The sequence below is a fragment of the Geotrypetes seraphini genome, chromosome 8 (genome assembly GCF_902459505.1).
Source record: "Geotrypetes seraphini chromosome 8, aGeoSer1.1, whole genome shotgun sequence".
Taxonomy (NCBI): domain Eukaryota; kingdom Metazoa; phylum Chordata; class Amphibia; order Gymnophiona; family Dermophiidae; genus Geotrypetes; species Geotrypetes seraphini.
Genome location: NC_047091.1, coordinates 21,974,310 through 21,991,361, shown reverse-complemented (window position 1 = coordinate 21,991,361; position 17,052 = coordinate 21,974,310). Strand labels below are relative to the sequence as shown.

Here is a 17,052-nt window from a genome sequence, read left to right as displayed (position 1 = left end):
GAGACTGGCACGTGTGAGCTGCACATTGTAGCCTCACAGCACTGGATAAAAGAAACAGTTATTACTCGGATGACATGCTGTGTCTGGTTTTCAGTTTTTCTATTCACGATGGGGGCAGGCCAGACTGATTCACAATGTGTTTTTGTGGGGAGAGACAAAAATATTTATGGGCTGCTGCTTGGAGAGTGGGTCATAGGATCAATGGGATGCTTTTAATATGACATCAAGTGGCCTTTTCATTTGCTCGACGTTTTCAAAATAAATCTACCCATCTTTCTAGGCCGGGCAGGGGTGTCAAAGTCCCTCCTCGAGGGCCGGAATCCAGTCGGGTTTTCTGGATTTCCCCAATGAATATGCATTGAAAGCAGTGCATGCAAATAGATCTCATGCAGATTCATTGGGGAAATCCTGAAAACCCGACTGGATTCTGGCCCTCGAGGACCGACTTTGACACCTGTGTGGGAATTATTACTTATACTTCATTCTGTCTGTAGCATTAGGCAGGAAGGTGGAAACCAAAACCAATCCTCAAATGCCACCTTACAATTATTGTATAGATGGTAAGCTCTTCCAAGCAGGGAAAATTAAATGTCAAAATGTGATTAGTACAGTACTAGTATTATGAAACATTTTTCAAATCCGGACACAGGACTGGCTGGAGTGTCAGCAGATGGTGCTGCTCGTGGAACACCCAGGAGCTCTTTTGTCTTGAAGATCATCGTGGCCCGTAATGCTGAAAATCACAAACCAGTCACCATTTTCACATGCCTTGACACCTAAGCACACCAGGTGGGCAATTTCCACCACTGCACGCAAGTCAGCCATCTGAAACCTGCCCACCCTTAATGTGGCTGAGAGTCCCTGGCACAGTGAGGGCGGGGGTGTGGTAGGCATCAGGGGCACTGGCGCCCCCCTTCCCCCACCCCAAGCAGCATCTCCAACTTGCTGCCCGCGCCGGTTCTCCCTTGAAATCACTTCCTAGTTGCAAGACCTGGAAATAACATCAGAGGGGAATGCCAAGGCAAGTTGGAGCTGCTGCTTGCACTAGCAAAGAGCTAGAGGTATTGGGGAGGGGGTGGTCAAGGCATGTGCGTTGGGAGAGGAATGGGAAGGAGCAGGGGGGTGGAGAGCAGTGCCAGCACCCCCACAAAGATGGCACCTGGGGCAGTCTACCCTCCCCTTATTCCATCACTGCTGAGAGATTAGATTCTCAATAAGAGATTTTCTAGGACTAGATAATTTAATACAATCTTGTAATTTAATAGATATATGGCGTATCCTTCATTTTAATGATCGGGAATATTCTTTTTGTTCTCAAGTCCATAAATCTTTTTCAAGAATTGATTATATATTTGTAAATAATAACATAGCACAGCATGTATCAAAAGCAGTAATTGATCCCATTATAATTTCAGACCATGCTGGTGTGTGGATTAACCTTCAGAATTACAATAATGATCAATTTAATTCAATATGGAGATTTAATAATGATTTATTAGCAGACTCGAAATTCTTAGAAGATCTTAAAGCAAAAATGCAAGAATTCTTTCAATTTAATACTTCTGATGACATTAATATAGAAATTTTATGGGATGCTTTTAAAGCAACAATGAGAGGAAATATAATTTCATATTCAGCTTTTATTAAAAAACAACTTAAAAAACAATATGAAGATATGGAAAAACAAATAAAAATTTTAGAAAATAAATTAATTACAAAATGGGAAAACAATACATTACAAGAGTTGTTAAAAGTAAAAGTTAAATATAATGAGATTTCTTCTCAAATTGTGAGGAAAGATATTTTCAATAAACAAGTACAATATTATGGCAATTCAAATAAAGCAGGAAAATTATTAGCAAATTTTCTTAAAGCAAAGAAAAGAAAATCTAAGATTATTGCAATTAAAGATATACAAGGTAACACACATACCAACACAAAAGATATTATAACACAATTTCTTGATTTTTACAAGGAATTATACACTTCTAATTCTTATAAAAATAAAGAACAAGAGATTTTCTAGGGGATGGTTTTAGGTTGGGGAATGAAAATACCATCTGTGTGCATAATTTTTCATATATATATATATATATATATATATATATATATATATATATATATATATATATATATATATAAATAAATAAAATCAGATGCATCTGTGTATGTTTGCATAACTCTGAAACACATGGAGAGATTTCAATCAAACTTGGTACACATATGACTTACTATATGGGGAAAAACACTGTGGGGGTGGGAAGGGGTGACATGGTAAAAAGGGGGTGACATGTTCCAGGCATAATCACTGAATATAAGTCTATCAATACCAGAAGACTGGGATAAAAAAAATATCCGGGCAATGCTGGGTGATCAGATAGTATATACAGTATTCCCCCGATATTCGCGGGGGTTCCTTTCCAGGAACCCCCGCGAATCTTGAAAAAACACGAATATGGTTTTTCAAGCGAGGGAGACTGGAGAGGGCAGCGGGAGAGCAGCCGGAGCGCCGGCGAGTGCAGGAAATCACTCACTATATGCTCCAACTGCCTCTTCCTGCACTAAGTCGGGCTTTACCAATCAGGAGCTCATGATTAAATTAGACTCTGAGCATAACCACCACTGTTAATTTGCTTGTGCAATTCTGTGCACAACTTTACTGACTTTAGGGGTTGTGGCTAGTACCAGCAGGGAACACTGCGGGTGAAAGGACATGAATCATTTTCAGTAGGGGCTTCCTACGAAACTCCCACTGGCAAATCAAGGGTCAAGAAATGTTCCATTTGATGCATAACAATAATATAGCACGTGTTTAACATTTCTGATATCTGAGGAAGACTCGGGCGGGTGAAGCCACTGCATCTTTGACTTTCCATCCTCACCTGGTTTGTAATAGCGGTCCAAGATGCTGAGAGTCAGAAATGCACCATATCCATGGGCTGCAAAAGGAACTTTAGCCAGGGCTGCCAGGTAATCCATGAAATACAGAGAAGGGCCATCATGTTCATCGCAGCCAGCCAGAAGCAGGTTTACATGGTAAGGGGTCTGTAACAAAGTAAATCAAAACAACAGAGAACACCGTCACTTCAGAGCACCACACTTCACAAACAGGTGACGAGTTAGATAACTGATCCTTAACACCTCTGAAGCAGAGAAAGCTTTTCAAGTTCTTTTATTTTTTTATTCTTTATTTATTTTAAATCATAAACAAGTGTACAATAATATATCCATTAAATTTCAATGTAACACTTGAAAATCTTAATCATATCATCAAGAACAAAAGTATATATCCCCACCCCCCACCCTACTGAAATTAAAATTCATGAATCATTTTCAAACATACAATAAGTATACAGAAATATAATCATTATAATTTCAATACAACACTTGAACATCTTTCCAAATCATCTAAATACAAATATTAATCCCCTCCCTCCCGCCCTACCTAAAGAAATAAAAACAAACTCTCAATGGAAAATATACCACCCCCCACCCCCCAATGCGTAAAATATAATCTCCCATAAAAAGTGATGTCTACTCATTACAATATTTTTCCATTGGCCCCCAGATCTTTATAAACTTATTGTAAGTCCCTTTCTGCGTAGCAAGAGCTCGTTCCATCTTATAAATATGGCATAATGACTTATTTTAAAATATTTATGTGCTGCAAATCTAACTAAGGGCTAGATTTGCTAAGGCCACGGATCTGATCCGTGGCCAGGGGGCTGATTCATGAAGCGCCCTCATGCAAATGAGGGCGATTGGAATCACGCCCCAACCGACCACACGGATCGCTCTCCAGCGATCCTGACGTATGTGCAGACCATCTTCTTTGCGCATGCACTGGCCCTCCGTGCCCAGTAGAGCTGGAAACTTTTTTTTAAAAACTTTTTAATACTTCACGAGCCCATGGTTTTAACCTGCTTTAAACCCATGGGCTCGCACTGCGGAGAAGGGCAGGAGTCGGGGCAGCGAGAGGAGATTCAGGGCGAGAGCAGGGCGGTGAGCCGGGGTGGCAAGAGGAGATTCGGGGTGAGAGCAGGGCGACGAGTCGGGGCGGCAAGAGAAATTTGGGGCAGAAAGCAGGGCAAGAGGAGGTGATTCAGGGCAGTGTGTTGGGGCAGCAAGAGATTCAGGACAGAGAGCAAGGTGGCGAGAGGAGAGTCGGGCAGGAGAGCAGAAGAATCCAGGCAGAGAGCAGGAGATGCAGTCGGAAAGCACATGAGCGACTGGTCCCCAGAAGTCGCTTCTTTTGTTGATCGGCCAGCCCAGTCGGTATTCCAGATTTGTTTAGTGAATCGCTGCCTGCCCCTCATTTACATGTGCGGATCGGATCGGAGGTTGCTCGGCACCAAGGTTAGTGAATCGGGTTGGGGAACAAATGGGTCGCAAAGTGGTCGGGACACGATCGGTGTCCTTAGTAAATCTAGCCCTAAGTGGCTTACAAACATAACATAATAAATTGCAGCATAATATCAATTATACAAAACAGAATAAAATGAGATTATACTGTACACAATATAAAACAAATATCACATCAAAGAGTAACTAAAAATATATTGCTACAAGTCTGTGCAGAAAATGTTGCATTTACTTTTATCCTAAATTCAGAAATATTCTTTTCAGCTTGCAAAACTCTCCAAAGGTCGCAGGAAGGAAACCGTTAACTGTATATTATGTATGTTTAACTTCTGAGCTCCTTGGGAAGAACAGTAGAGAAAACGAATTAAATCAGGACCAATCCAACATCCTTTAGCTCAGTGTGGTGGGCAACATTTCCCTCATCCCTTATAGTCTCAAAGGCTCAATATTCAGCTGCAGTGATGAGTGCTAGTTTTCTAAAATACAGATATTCAGTGCCACTGTCGGGGCAGCACTAGAAAGCTAAGTGGATAAAAAGGACCACAATTTCATCCACTGATGATCTTGAGAGCTGTCTGCTCTGGATAATTTTGTGCTTCTCCCTTGCACCACCCTGGGGCTACCAAAATAGTACAGAGGCAGTGTGTAAGGATATCCAGTGACTATTCTCAGCCCAAGGCGGCTAAGCCGTGACCTGGATAATCAGCTAGGAATACTGACTCAACACTTATGGGGGATTGGAGAAGACAGAACAGCCCAGAAAATTGCAATCGGATGAGCTATCTTCTCTAATGACATGCACAATCATGCTTCTTCGTAATTAAATATTTTGATTTTCAAATATTCTGGAAACAGTGAAGACAAGATAGAGAGAATGCGATTGTTGTCATTGAATCTGTGAAGTGACGCAGTGTAATGAAAAGATGGCCCAGGATACACAATATGCTCAAGGCACCTCAGAGAGACTCATTTTTCCCCAGATGTATTGATTTAATTAATCACTAGAAGATATGCAAAAGCATCTTGTCACACACTCACAAAGGTTGGTACTTAAGCCCACCATGTGGTACAGAAGAGAACTCAAAAATTATTGTGTGGCTGTAAGCTACCAACTTTTGCAGGTGCGAGATGCTTAAGCATAAATAAATGGTGTTATGCAGCTTAATTAAATCAATACATCTGTGCAAGCTGCAGCTCCTGAAATCCTTCCCACGCATGGCGGCATGGTGCACCTTTGTTCACACCCTGCTTCTTGAGCATTTCAGATGTAAATACAAACCTTTCCATGTGTCTCCTTTGGAAGATGGAAACAGTAAACCCTAGAGAACTACTCTTTGACTTATTTCATGTTTACACCTCTCACGACCTGATTTTCCCTGTTTTGCTAAAGGGGTTGTTGAGAATTAAGGTGCAGAACCGAGTACGACGACATCCCTTGGACGTGTTCAGTGGTTTCCTCTCCATTACAGTCGTTCCCCACACAACTAGATTTGGAAGGCTACGACTTCACAAAGTCCTTGAACTCTCTCCAGGAAAATGTGTGTAGACTTCAAAAGAGAACAGATCATAGTAAAATAGTAGATGACGACACAACTGCCCAACAGTCGTTCATTACCAGTTCATGATTAAACCAGCAATGAATGTGGAATAAACCACTTGATCCCAGTCTTTCATTGCCACTTTTGGGACACGGAGCGTAGAAGTCTGACCTCTCATGCTAACTACTGGAGGTGCCATCAAAGCCCTCTCCCTCATCCTGTCCAGCACCTGCCTTAGTTCCTCACAGCCGGAGTCGCCATCTAAGCACCATTTAATACATATACAGTCACTTAAGGTTTTTTTTAATTTATTTATTAAAAAATGTATATACACCGCATACAACTATACGGTTTCCATACCACATACATAAAATCTTGTTTCCCTCCAATTATCACAAATAACATAGATATGTCTAAATATCATCGTTAATCGTCCCTGTTATGATAGGGATAGAGCACAAATTCAATCAATTCAAAAATACCATCCATTTTCTAATTAAGAATCCAGTCTTCTTCCCATGTCTTCTTGAATTCCATCACTGTTTTCGTCTTCATCGTTTCCCTTGAGAGAGGATTCCAGGTATCAATCACTTACTCTATGAAAAATAATTTCTTGACATCTCGTAAATCTACCACCCTGCAATCTCGATTCAGGTCCTCTAGTTTTATTGATTCCCCTTCTCTGGAAAAAACTTTTTTTTTTTTTTTTTTAGAAAATGACATGGGAACAGGATCTGTCCCCATCCCTGCAGATAACCATCCCATGTCATCCTTTAGTGTCCGTCTCAACCTCAGTCCTTCTACACCAGCATTCTTCAATGCAAGGCTCGAGGGTCACTGGCTGGGCCCAATCATACTCCGACTCTTCCTTCTCTCCTTAAAGAATGACACAGGGATGGTTTCCCATGGGGACAGGGAAGTCTCTATTTCTGAAGGCTCAAGCAGGTACATGCGTTCTAGAGTAGGGAAGAGACCAGAAAATCTGGGTTTGGATGCACTCTGAGCCTAAAGTAAACTGGGCAGGAGAGACCAGCCTGAAACTTTAATGGGAGGAATGGGAAACCTAGATTTGATGATCAAACTCAATTTCTGGCTAATGATTCTGGGAATGCTGAAAAGGTAGAACTTACAGACCCAGATGATAATTTGGGGGCAGCAAGAGATAATCTAAGCCAGTAGTTCCTAAACCTGTCATGGGGAATCACCAGCCAGTTGGGGTTTCAGGATATCCCTAATGAATATGCATGAGAGGTTTGCATATAATGGAAGTGTCAGGTATGCAAAATTGTCTCATGCCTATTCAGAGGCATTTAATGTATTTATAATATTTATGAAAAAAGTAAGGTTGATTAATAAATTATTAATGTTGTATGCATATATGTAGTAGTTTCTCTTTTTCTAAATGTATGTTATGCATATTCACTAGGGATAGCCTCAAAACCCATCTGGCTGGTGGACCCCCAGGACGGGTCTGAGAACCATTAATACAACAAAAGACACCAATAGATGGTATTTGGCTGTACACGCCAGACTTGGAATAGAGCCACGGGTTGGCATCTACTAAGCATTAGCCCCACAATGGGTGGGTTATACAGGAAGGGGCAGAAGCATAATTGTCACAAGGATCCACAGCATCTCAGCTCAAGAACTGGGGATGCAGGAAAACAAACCCAAGAAATATGAGAAGTATCCACTGCAGATTTCACATGACTTTGTAAAGATCATAATAGGCTAGAAAAATAAAGCCTTAATATCACCGACCCTCTGCTTGAACGATTTGCAATTAGCTTTTGCCCCAGATCTTCCACAGTCAGCATCCCGAGTTCAACTTTTAGAATTGCGCCCCCACAGCTCATCCAACTGAAAGAACAGCATCGTATGATGGGCCAGTAACACTCAAAAACCCCACAATTACTAACGTCTTTCAGAGGCACAATCGAGAATTTCTCAAGGTAATGCATGAATGTTTTGGATATACGTAAACCGAGCACTTTTCCTGTCACAAAGAGTCACTTTGCCGAAATCCTAACTCTCTGGCTTTCAAGAGTCAGTCGGCTGTACCTTAAGCATAGGAATCTTTCGCCAGCTGGGACAGAAACGATGTCAGAGGCCCTTAAAAGGTCTTTTAGTTGAAAGGTTCCCTTGAATGGAACAGCATCACATCCCACCAGTTCACCCCAAGCGCAGCCACATAAACCTTGAGTAGAGGCCAAATGTTTAGAAAACCCAAGTCTGGAGTTTACTCCAATATCACTATCGGTGGTCCAGCTAAACCAATCTGATCATTTCCTGCTTCAGCAGTCTTCTGCCAAAGTTTATTTAAATCTCTTTTTTTAATTAAACAAACAACTATTATTCCATACTCTCTAATACTATTAATTTTCCTAAGGGCTGAAGGAGCTTTTAGAACGTCTTGAGTTCACATCAAGATACCCATATCTGTATGTACGAAAAAGGTCTCCCCTCAAGCCTTCAGCTCTGGAAATACTTTATAATGTAATTAATGTTTCACCAGGGCTAGAAATAAGAGAGAGCTTTTCACAACCAAGGCACACATCTCTCCTATACATATTGATGAGCGGGTTTTCGAAGAAACATTTCCAACCATGTAGAAAAAATTGACCCAGCAGCACAGTGCTCTTCCAGGGAAGAGATTCTGCTTGGAAAGGGATGGGATCCTCCTATCCAACAAGGCAAAAAGCCTTTACTGGCCATCAACTCGCCAGCCTAGAGGTAGATAAGCAACTGCAGTTCGTGTCCATCAGTCCTAGGTCAGCACACAGTTGCCAAGTGGAGACTAAGAGGGATTCACACCGATGTCAATAATGCAAGTACTAGCAAACATACAAAACTAAAAATTTAGACAGAAAATCAATGTTTATAAATACAGCTTACGGGACATGGAGGTCCATCCACTGCTGCCGCCTGAGGAATGCAGGGCATGAGTCACAAACATATGAACACCTCGGACACAATGTCATTAGGAGTCACGGGTTTTACCTGTTTCATATGCATAGTTCTTTAGAGCAGTGGTTCCCAACCCTGTCCTGGAGGACCACCAGGCCAATCGGGTTTTCAGGCTAGCCCTAATGAATATGCATGAAGCAGATTTGCATGCCTGTCATTTCCATTATATGCAAATCTCTCTCATGCATATTAAGGCTAGCCTGAAAACCCGATTGGCCTGGTGGTCCTCCAGGACAGGGTTGGGAACCACTGCTTTAGAGGCTCAGCCACAAGACAGTCTAGCCGTGCAGCACCTTTGAAGATTAAAGTCCCACATAATTTGTCACCTGTGGCTCCACAGTAAGTGTGGCAGCCAATATTCTTCCTAAGAGTCTTAAAAACAGGGACACTGAACCCTACACACCACACTGTATAGTGTGTTACTAAACTCCCCTGAGCTTGAGCGGATGTCCTCTTGTGGTCGAGGGTCCCCTGAGAAGAAAGATATCATCTTCCACCTCTACCCTATACATCACGGGACGGGTAGAGGTGGAAGATGATATCTTTCTTCTCAGGGGACCCTCGACCACAAGAGGACATCCGCTCAAGCTCAGGGGAGGGAAGTTCCGTGGAGACACCAGGAAATACTTCTTCACGGAGAGAGTGATTGAGCATTGGAACGAGCTTCCAGTGCAGGTGGTCGAGGCACGCAGCATCTCAGACTTCAAGAACAAATGGGATACCTATGTGGGATCCCTACGAGGTCATGCCAAGGGATAGGGTCACTATGACTGAATGAGCGGGTCAGTAGAGTGACAGTATAATTACAATTATTCTTTAGGGGGTCAGTAGATTTAAGAGGGTGGGTAAATAGTGTGGGCAGACTTGATGGGCTATGGCCCTTATCTGCCGTCATCTTTCTATGTTTCTATGTTTCTAAACTAGAAGATATTAGTTTTCTGTGTGTTCAGTTTCAAAGAATCAGCTATGGGCCACTGTTCAATAACTAATTTCACTCTTTAGCCCGATCTTGCAAAACTGGGACCAAAATCATCTGCAGACAAACAGTTGGCATCTTGGCACCTTAAAAATGTACTCATACACAAATTAAACATGGGAGACAATGGAGAGCCCTGAGGCACTCCACTAACAAATTTCCAACCATTCTTTTTATAGATAGAGTAATTTCTATTATATAAAAATTCCTTCAACCAATTGAAAACCACATCAGCTATTCCAGTCTCACTTAATAATACTGCGGTAAAAGGAAAATTTTTGGAAATTCCACTCATTCCAGCTCACTTCCAGCATAAGTGGTGGCCTTCCCAAGGCTACCTGGCTAATAATTGTTCATAAGACTTTCATTCAGAAACCCGAGATGCCTTTGACCACATCCCTAACAATTAAGTTTGCAGCTTGAATATGAACTTTTTACCATCAGAGAATTAGAAAAGGTCAACGGCATCTTGCCAAACGCCTTCAGGCAGCCATCTTAATCACCACAGTCCTCCTCCAGTTTGATGATGAACTGACTGGAAAGATACTTTCTCTGAACACTTTAACAATCTGCTATCAATCAGCTTTCACCGAGTGTAGGTATTTGCAAGGGTACAGAGCAGTTCCTAGTTGCCTGTCCACCCTAGTGCCTCAATCCTTCCACAAAGCCAAAGGCTTGTCCTCATATGGAAGGAAGCCTTTTCATCTGCTCTCCCGTTTGTCTAATCCTCCCGATACCTATTTCAGTAGGATACACTCAATTTAACAATCATTCACCCATCAAAATCTATCCAAAATGTAGAGGGTTAACAGGTCTGTTTCAGCGCAAAGAACTTACTTTAATCAATTTCTGTTCCCCTAACTCAGGGAAGATACATTTTTTCGGGAGTTGCAAGACAAGTTAACCAGCTTTGTGAAGGGTGGGATAATCTTGGAAGGAGATCTTAATATTGTTGTTAATGCTCATTTGGATCATTCTAAAGGAGGAATCGAGTATCGTAAATTACATAGAAAAGCCTTGAAGGACTTCACGAGACAATTAGCGCTCACGGATACCTGGAGACTCCTCCATGATTCTCAAAAAATGTTATCTTTTTCTCTCACACAAAAACTACGTATATACGTATAGATGCAATCTGGTCTTATCATAATCTCATGCCCCTGTTTGGGTCTTATTTTCTGGTATAGTGGATTCACAGGGTCATGGGTTTTGGAGGCTCAATGAATCATTATTGAGAAATAGAGTGGTTTGCACTGATATTCAAAATACTATTTGTCAATATTTGGAATCCAATGATAATAGTGAATGGGAAGATGGAATACTCTGGTATGCTCTGAAGGCTGTTATTCGGGGTATCTTAACCAAATGGGGGGCTAGGAAGAAGAAATTGAAAGAAAAGGCCTCCATTGAGCTTAGAGAGAGACTTCTGGTCTTTGAAAAAAGGCATAATGCAGATCAAAGCCCCCATACCTTAAAGTTACTTCTCCAGGTAGAGGGCTGAGCTTACTCAATTCAAATACACTTACCCCTCCTTGCTTGCTTGCGGTTTTGCAGTCCGCGGTTTCACTTATTCGCAGTTCGATCAAAGGCCCTACTCCCAAATTTATATCACAGAAAATCGCTGCTCCCGGTGATGCACAGAGAAAATCGATCCTCCTAGCTGCACTTTCTTCACTGGAATAGGTCAGGTTATTCGCGGTTTTATGCCCTTTTTTTTACACCAAAACCGTGAATAACATACGAAAAGTTATTCGCAGTTTTTCTCTATTTGCTGCCTTGCCGTTCCCCTATCACTGCGAATGCAGAGGGGGGAAGTGTAGCTGAAACGGAACTTGCTCGCCAGAGATTACAACAGAAATTTATTAAGTTCAAAAATAAATCCAGCACTATGCTAGCTAGATCCCTAAAAAGCTTGTACTAAAACTTGGAATATTCAAAAAATAGGAGGAGGAGAGGTTAGGATGCTTCACATTGATAAAGCCCACTGTTTCCTGGATTATTATTCATCTTTATATAAGCAAGAATCATCGGAGGACCCAGTAGAATAATGGATTACAGTCAAACCTTGGTTTACGAGCACAATTCGTTCTGGATGCATGCTTGTAATCCAAAGCACTCGTACATCAAAGCAAATTTCCCCATAGGAAATAATGGAAACTCAGACGATTCATTCCACGACCCCAAAACTTTAATGCAAAATACTCTACGTACTTGTATTTCAAGACCTAGCTCATTTAGAACAGTCACCACACTCCCGCAGCGTCGGAGAGAGAAGAACCATCGGCTCAGTTGTGATGATGTGATGTGTGTATACTGTATGTACTCGTATTGCAAGACTTTGCTCGTTTAGAACAGTCACTACACTCCCGCAGCGTCAGAGAGAGAAGAACCATGGGCTCAGTTGTGATGTGTGTATACTGTATGTACTCGTATTGCAAGACATTGCTTGTATATCAAGTTAAAATTTAATCAAATGTTTTGCTTGTCTTGCAAAACACTTGCAAACCAAGTTACTTGCAATCCAAGGTTTTACTCTATTTATCCACAATCCAGATGCCCCAGCTTTTTGTGGCAGAGAGGGAAATGTTAGACTCACCTAATACAGAGGCAAAAGTTCTTTCTACTATTAAGTATTTGAAATCTGGCAAAGCCCCAAGCTTAGATGGCTTTCTTGACCCTTTTATAAAAAATATTTGCTGCAGAATTGGGGACACTTTTGGAGAGGGTGGTTAATGGACTATTAGAAGAACCTCCTCTACCTCCCTCTATGAGGGAGGTGGGTATCTCCATCCTTTTGAAACCATGTAAGGACCCTACAAGGGTGCAGTTCTTACCACTCTATCTCCCTGCTAAATGGGGGCATTTTCCAAGATCTTAGCAGATAGGCTGGCAAGAGTGCTGCCTAATCTTATTTACACTAGTCAGGCTTCATTCGTAGGAGGGGGTAGGAGACAACATTTGCACTTTGCACTTGATGTACTTTGCACTTGATATTGTTGGTGTTGAGGCCAGGGGTTAGATACATTCCTGCATATCTGGTTGCCTTGTGATTTAGTACAGCAGCTTTGGATAAAGGTGGAGATGGCATGATCTAAAACATTGACCGTCTCTATTGCCCCGACACCTCAATTGTGTTTACTAGGACTATACAATGACACGAGTGTGAAGTGGCAACAGAAAGCGAGATGCTTGGGTCCGGCAGCAGTCAAACACATCACAGCCTCTCAATGGAAGCAATCCTTATCACCACCAATCTATGCATGGAAAAATCATAGGTGACTTTTAGTGAATATGGAAAGATTGACTTTTTAGCAACATCAGGACCTACACAGATCAGTTTAAAGCCTATTGAAAGGCTGGACTAGTTTAAAAAGTTTATTCTTCTCCTTGATTTCTTTTTTGGAAGGAGGGGGAGGGGTTTCTGAAGCCCTGAAACAACGGAGTGGGGCCTATTATGTTTGCCATTTTGTAAATGAAAGGGATTGCTTTTAACATTTACTAATGATATTTTGCTACTAGAACTGTGACAGAGTATTTTTTTTGTATGTTTAGTATCTGGTGATGTTTGGGAATAGAGCGATTGCTCTTTGTGTAATCTTAGAAATTTCAATATTCAAAATAAATCTCAAAAAGATAAGACTATGAACAAAAGGACTTGTGTTGTGTAACTTTCTTACAATGAGTTATGTGGGATTTTTTCTCCACACCTCTGCAAAAAAGGTCTACAATAAGGGGATTAATTCAACTGGGTGGAACTTTTTTTCTGAAATGCCCCTGTATATGTGTGGTATGATTTCGTTCTCAAAAGTACAATCATGTCTCTCCTTTGTTGAGAAAGCTTCACTGGCTTCCAGTCCGCTTTATGATTCAATTTAAATGTGCATGCATTATCTTTAAGCTTTTCTATGGAATATTTGATCCTTTAGCTCCCTTATATTGGAAACCACTGTTCCCTCTAAGCTGAGCAGGAGTCCTCCACCCACAGTCTCACCAATAGAGGGTGCTGTTTTACTGTCACATTTTTCAATTGTGAGGGACAGGCAAGTTCTGCAGGACTCCAGGGAACATACCTGTCCTTAGCGACTGAAAATATTCCACCCCCTAGTGGTAGCAATGCAGCTGGAGGACACCTGCTCAGCTTGGAACCCCTTCAAATCTTGTCATTTGAAGAATACACAGAGATATAAACTATCTTTCACTTCTTTTAAGGGTATTAAATCTGTGGGAAAGCTTATTCAATCTTTTGCCTTCAAGCTGGTAGAGATGTGGAATGGACTTCCTGACTCCATTAGACTGATAGGCCAGCTACAACAATTTCATAAAGCCCTGAAAACTGCTGTTTACACAACATTTAAATGACTTAACTATAGTATCAAAGAATTGATGATAATCCAGCTTTTTTCCTTTTATGCTCCTCTTTCTTATGTACTCTAGTCTTAATTACATGTGAATCGAGTCGAGCTCCGTTGGGAGATGACCCGATATATAAATTGAAGACTAGATTAGATTTTTTTTTTTAAAGTCCGTACCTTCGTAACTATCTGCCTTTTTGGCCACTAAACAGATTTCTCTCGTGGGGGACTCAGAATTCTATAGTTAGAGCCACAGACCAAATAGCTCACTTTTTGGAAACGGCTGGTGTAGTTGAGATTAGAGAATGACACGGTGGCAGGTATCCGCGGGTAACCCGCCAAACTGTGGGGGAGGGGGGAAGTGCTCACTGCAGGCACGGGGACAAGGCCATCCACCGCCCCGTGGAGCAGTGAATGGCCTTGTCCCCACAGGTAAGGGAGGGAAGGCGCGCGGTCACCGATCGCGTGCGGCCCCCCTCCCTACCTTTGCGGCGCTTTATTAAAGAAATTTACTGAAGCCTGCCTGCAGTCGTGCATGTGTGGGCGGAAGCTTCTCCTCTGACGCAACTTCCGGTTGCGTCAGAGAAGCTTCCACCCACACACATGCGACTGCAGGCAGGCTTCAGTAAGTTTCTTTACTAAAGTGCCGCAAAGGTAAGGAGGAGGGAGGGAGATTCTCGGGCCGCTGAATGGCTGAGGTGGCGAGGGAAGGGTGGATGCGACGGGGGACGGGGCAGTGGTCCGGTGACGGGGCAGTGACAGGGACAGATTTTTTCCCCCGTGTCATTCTCTAGTTGAGATATCATTTTGTGATGCCTTTTTCCTTATTTTTCTTAGTACGCTCGGAACCCATAAATCATGCCTTTATTAAAATAACTAGAGTCATTTTATAATTTTCCTTTTCTATTAGTTATAGTTCATGACTATCTTCTGCATTTCTAACTTTGTATACATTTCATTTGCTTGATTTTTAAAATATGAAATTGCATTTTTTTTAAGTGGGTTCCATGTGTAAAACCTGTTGTACATGGGGGAAAAAAGTTTTTATAAATTGTGCTACTGTTTATTCAGAAAAAGAATGTGAATGGAAAGTCTGGGCCTATTTCTATGTGATCTATATAGGGGCATAATTTGGGCAGGAAGGTTAGGGAAATTGGCGACATACACGGGTATTTTATAAGACATGAGGGTACACGCATGAGTAAATGCATACATGTATATCAACTCTGCAGCAGGAGGAATAACATGCATTATTGGAGCTGTATCTGGCACCTTTCTGCACTTCTCACATACGAATCCGGTTATAAGGCTTTAGCCCCCTTGAATCTTTACCATCATCAAGCTTCCCGTCATATCCAGCAGCCATAAAGTGCCTGATCCCTCAGGTGGAAATGGCCCATAAGAGCAAAATGGCTCGTTTTGAAACTGCTACACTAACACCACAAAAGCGAATGGAAAAAGAAAACTTTTCCTCAACTTCTCCAGACAACAATTTCCCATTTCCACCTCTCTTTACATGTTCAACTATTTAATTAAAAAAGAAAAAGCAGCAGTGATTAGGCAGAGCGTGAAATTCCGCAGAATTCGCAGCTGAAGGAAACAGTTGTGATAAATAGACTGAAACAACAAAATCAGTGAGGGGAGGCTGGGCGGTGATAGGCAGCAGCGTGACATCTGGCGGAAGCCAAAGTCACAGGGAGAGAGTGGGGTGGGGGGGGAGGAGGAGGTGGGCGTGAGGAAGCATCCTGCCGAGCGTGGACAGTGCAAGAGGAAGCGACTCTTGGATTTGGACCTGGGCCAGCCCCTGCCACTTATAATTAAATGTAACGACATTGCTGAGATGCACTTTGCTTTGAAAAATTTGAATAATGTTTTGAGACTTGTGTGTTCAGCAATGTCAGTCTCACTATATCCCAGCAGGTACCTCGTGTGTCACTGGGGGAATGAAACACTACCAAAGGGGAAAGAAACTGACGGAAGGGAAAAAGTTTCTGCTGTCTGAATGAACTTTGACTTTTAAAAACTGTGACAATACGCTGCGTTTCTTCATATACCAGGGCTGCACTGTGCCCCTAGGAGCCACTTGCATCGAGAATGGGGCTCAGTTTCCGATGCTTTCCAGAGATCGCTGGGCTCAATATTAACAACAGAAAAGGAGACTCTTTTGGCTACCTGGTGACAACAGGACAAGCGGGTTACAGGGTTACATGGAGAGCCTTACTCCAGAACAGGAGATCTCAATCCTGTCCTCGGGACACACCTAGCAAGCCAGATTTTCAGGATTCCCACAATGACTATGCACGAGAGAAATTTGTGTGCACGTTTATCTCAAACATATTAATAATTCTCAAACTCAGGTCTTGGTTTTTTGTTTGTTTTAAAAAAAAATCTTTTATTAGAAAGGGTTCCTGAAACCCTTCTGCATGGCATGGCGGTGGTGGCGTAGGGCTCAGGCAAAAACGCCCTTTGCGTCTCCATTTCTGCAGCTGACTGGTAATCCGGATTTCCCATCAGGCCTTGGACGCAGCCCCTTTGCAGCTTGGGCCTCTCGTGGGGCTCAAACCCTTTATGAAATGATGGATGGTGGCACGGTTACGTTCTCCACATTTGCTCATTTCAAGGAGCATTGGGAAGTACTGAACACTCACTTCTTCGCAAACTCAAGACTTTGTAACCGTTGACCTACCTTACATAAAATTACGCTCTGGGTCCCTGTGATTAACGTATCGGTTCTGGTATGAAAAGAAATGGATTTCCTGAGGTCCCAAGTCACGAATCAGAAGCTTTATCTGGTATCTTCAGACACTATTGTAATGCCAAATGGTACATAACACAACATATTAATTCCCCGAGACAC

General features: G+C 42.1%; 1 protein-coding gene across 1 annotated transcript in view; it reads right to left on the bottom strand.

The window, feature by feature from the left end:
• Nucleotides 1-17,052, bottom strand: part of PSMB2 (proteasome 20S subunit beta 2) — a 40,081-nt gene that overhangs the window by 6,381 nt on the left and 16,648 nt on the right. Inside the window, exon 4 of the mRNA XM_033957492.1 lies at nt 2,883-3,045. Within this exon, the coding sequence (XP_033813383.1) occupies nt 2,883-3,045 (163 nt within the window). The remainder of the gene's footprint in view (nt 1-2,882; nt 3,046-17,052) is intronic.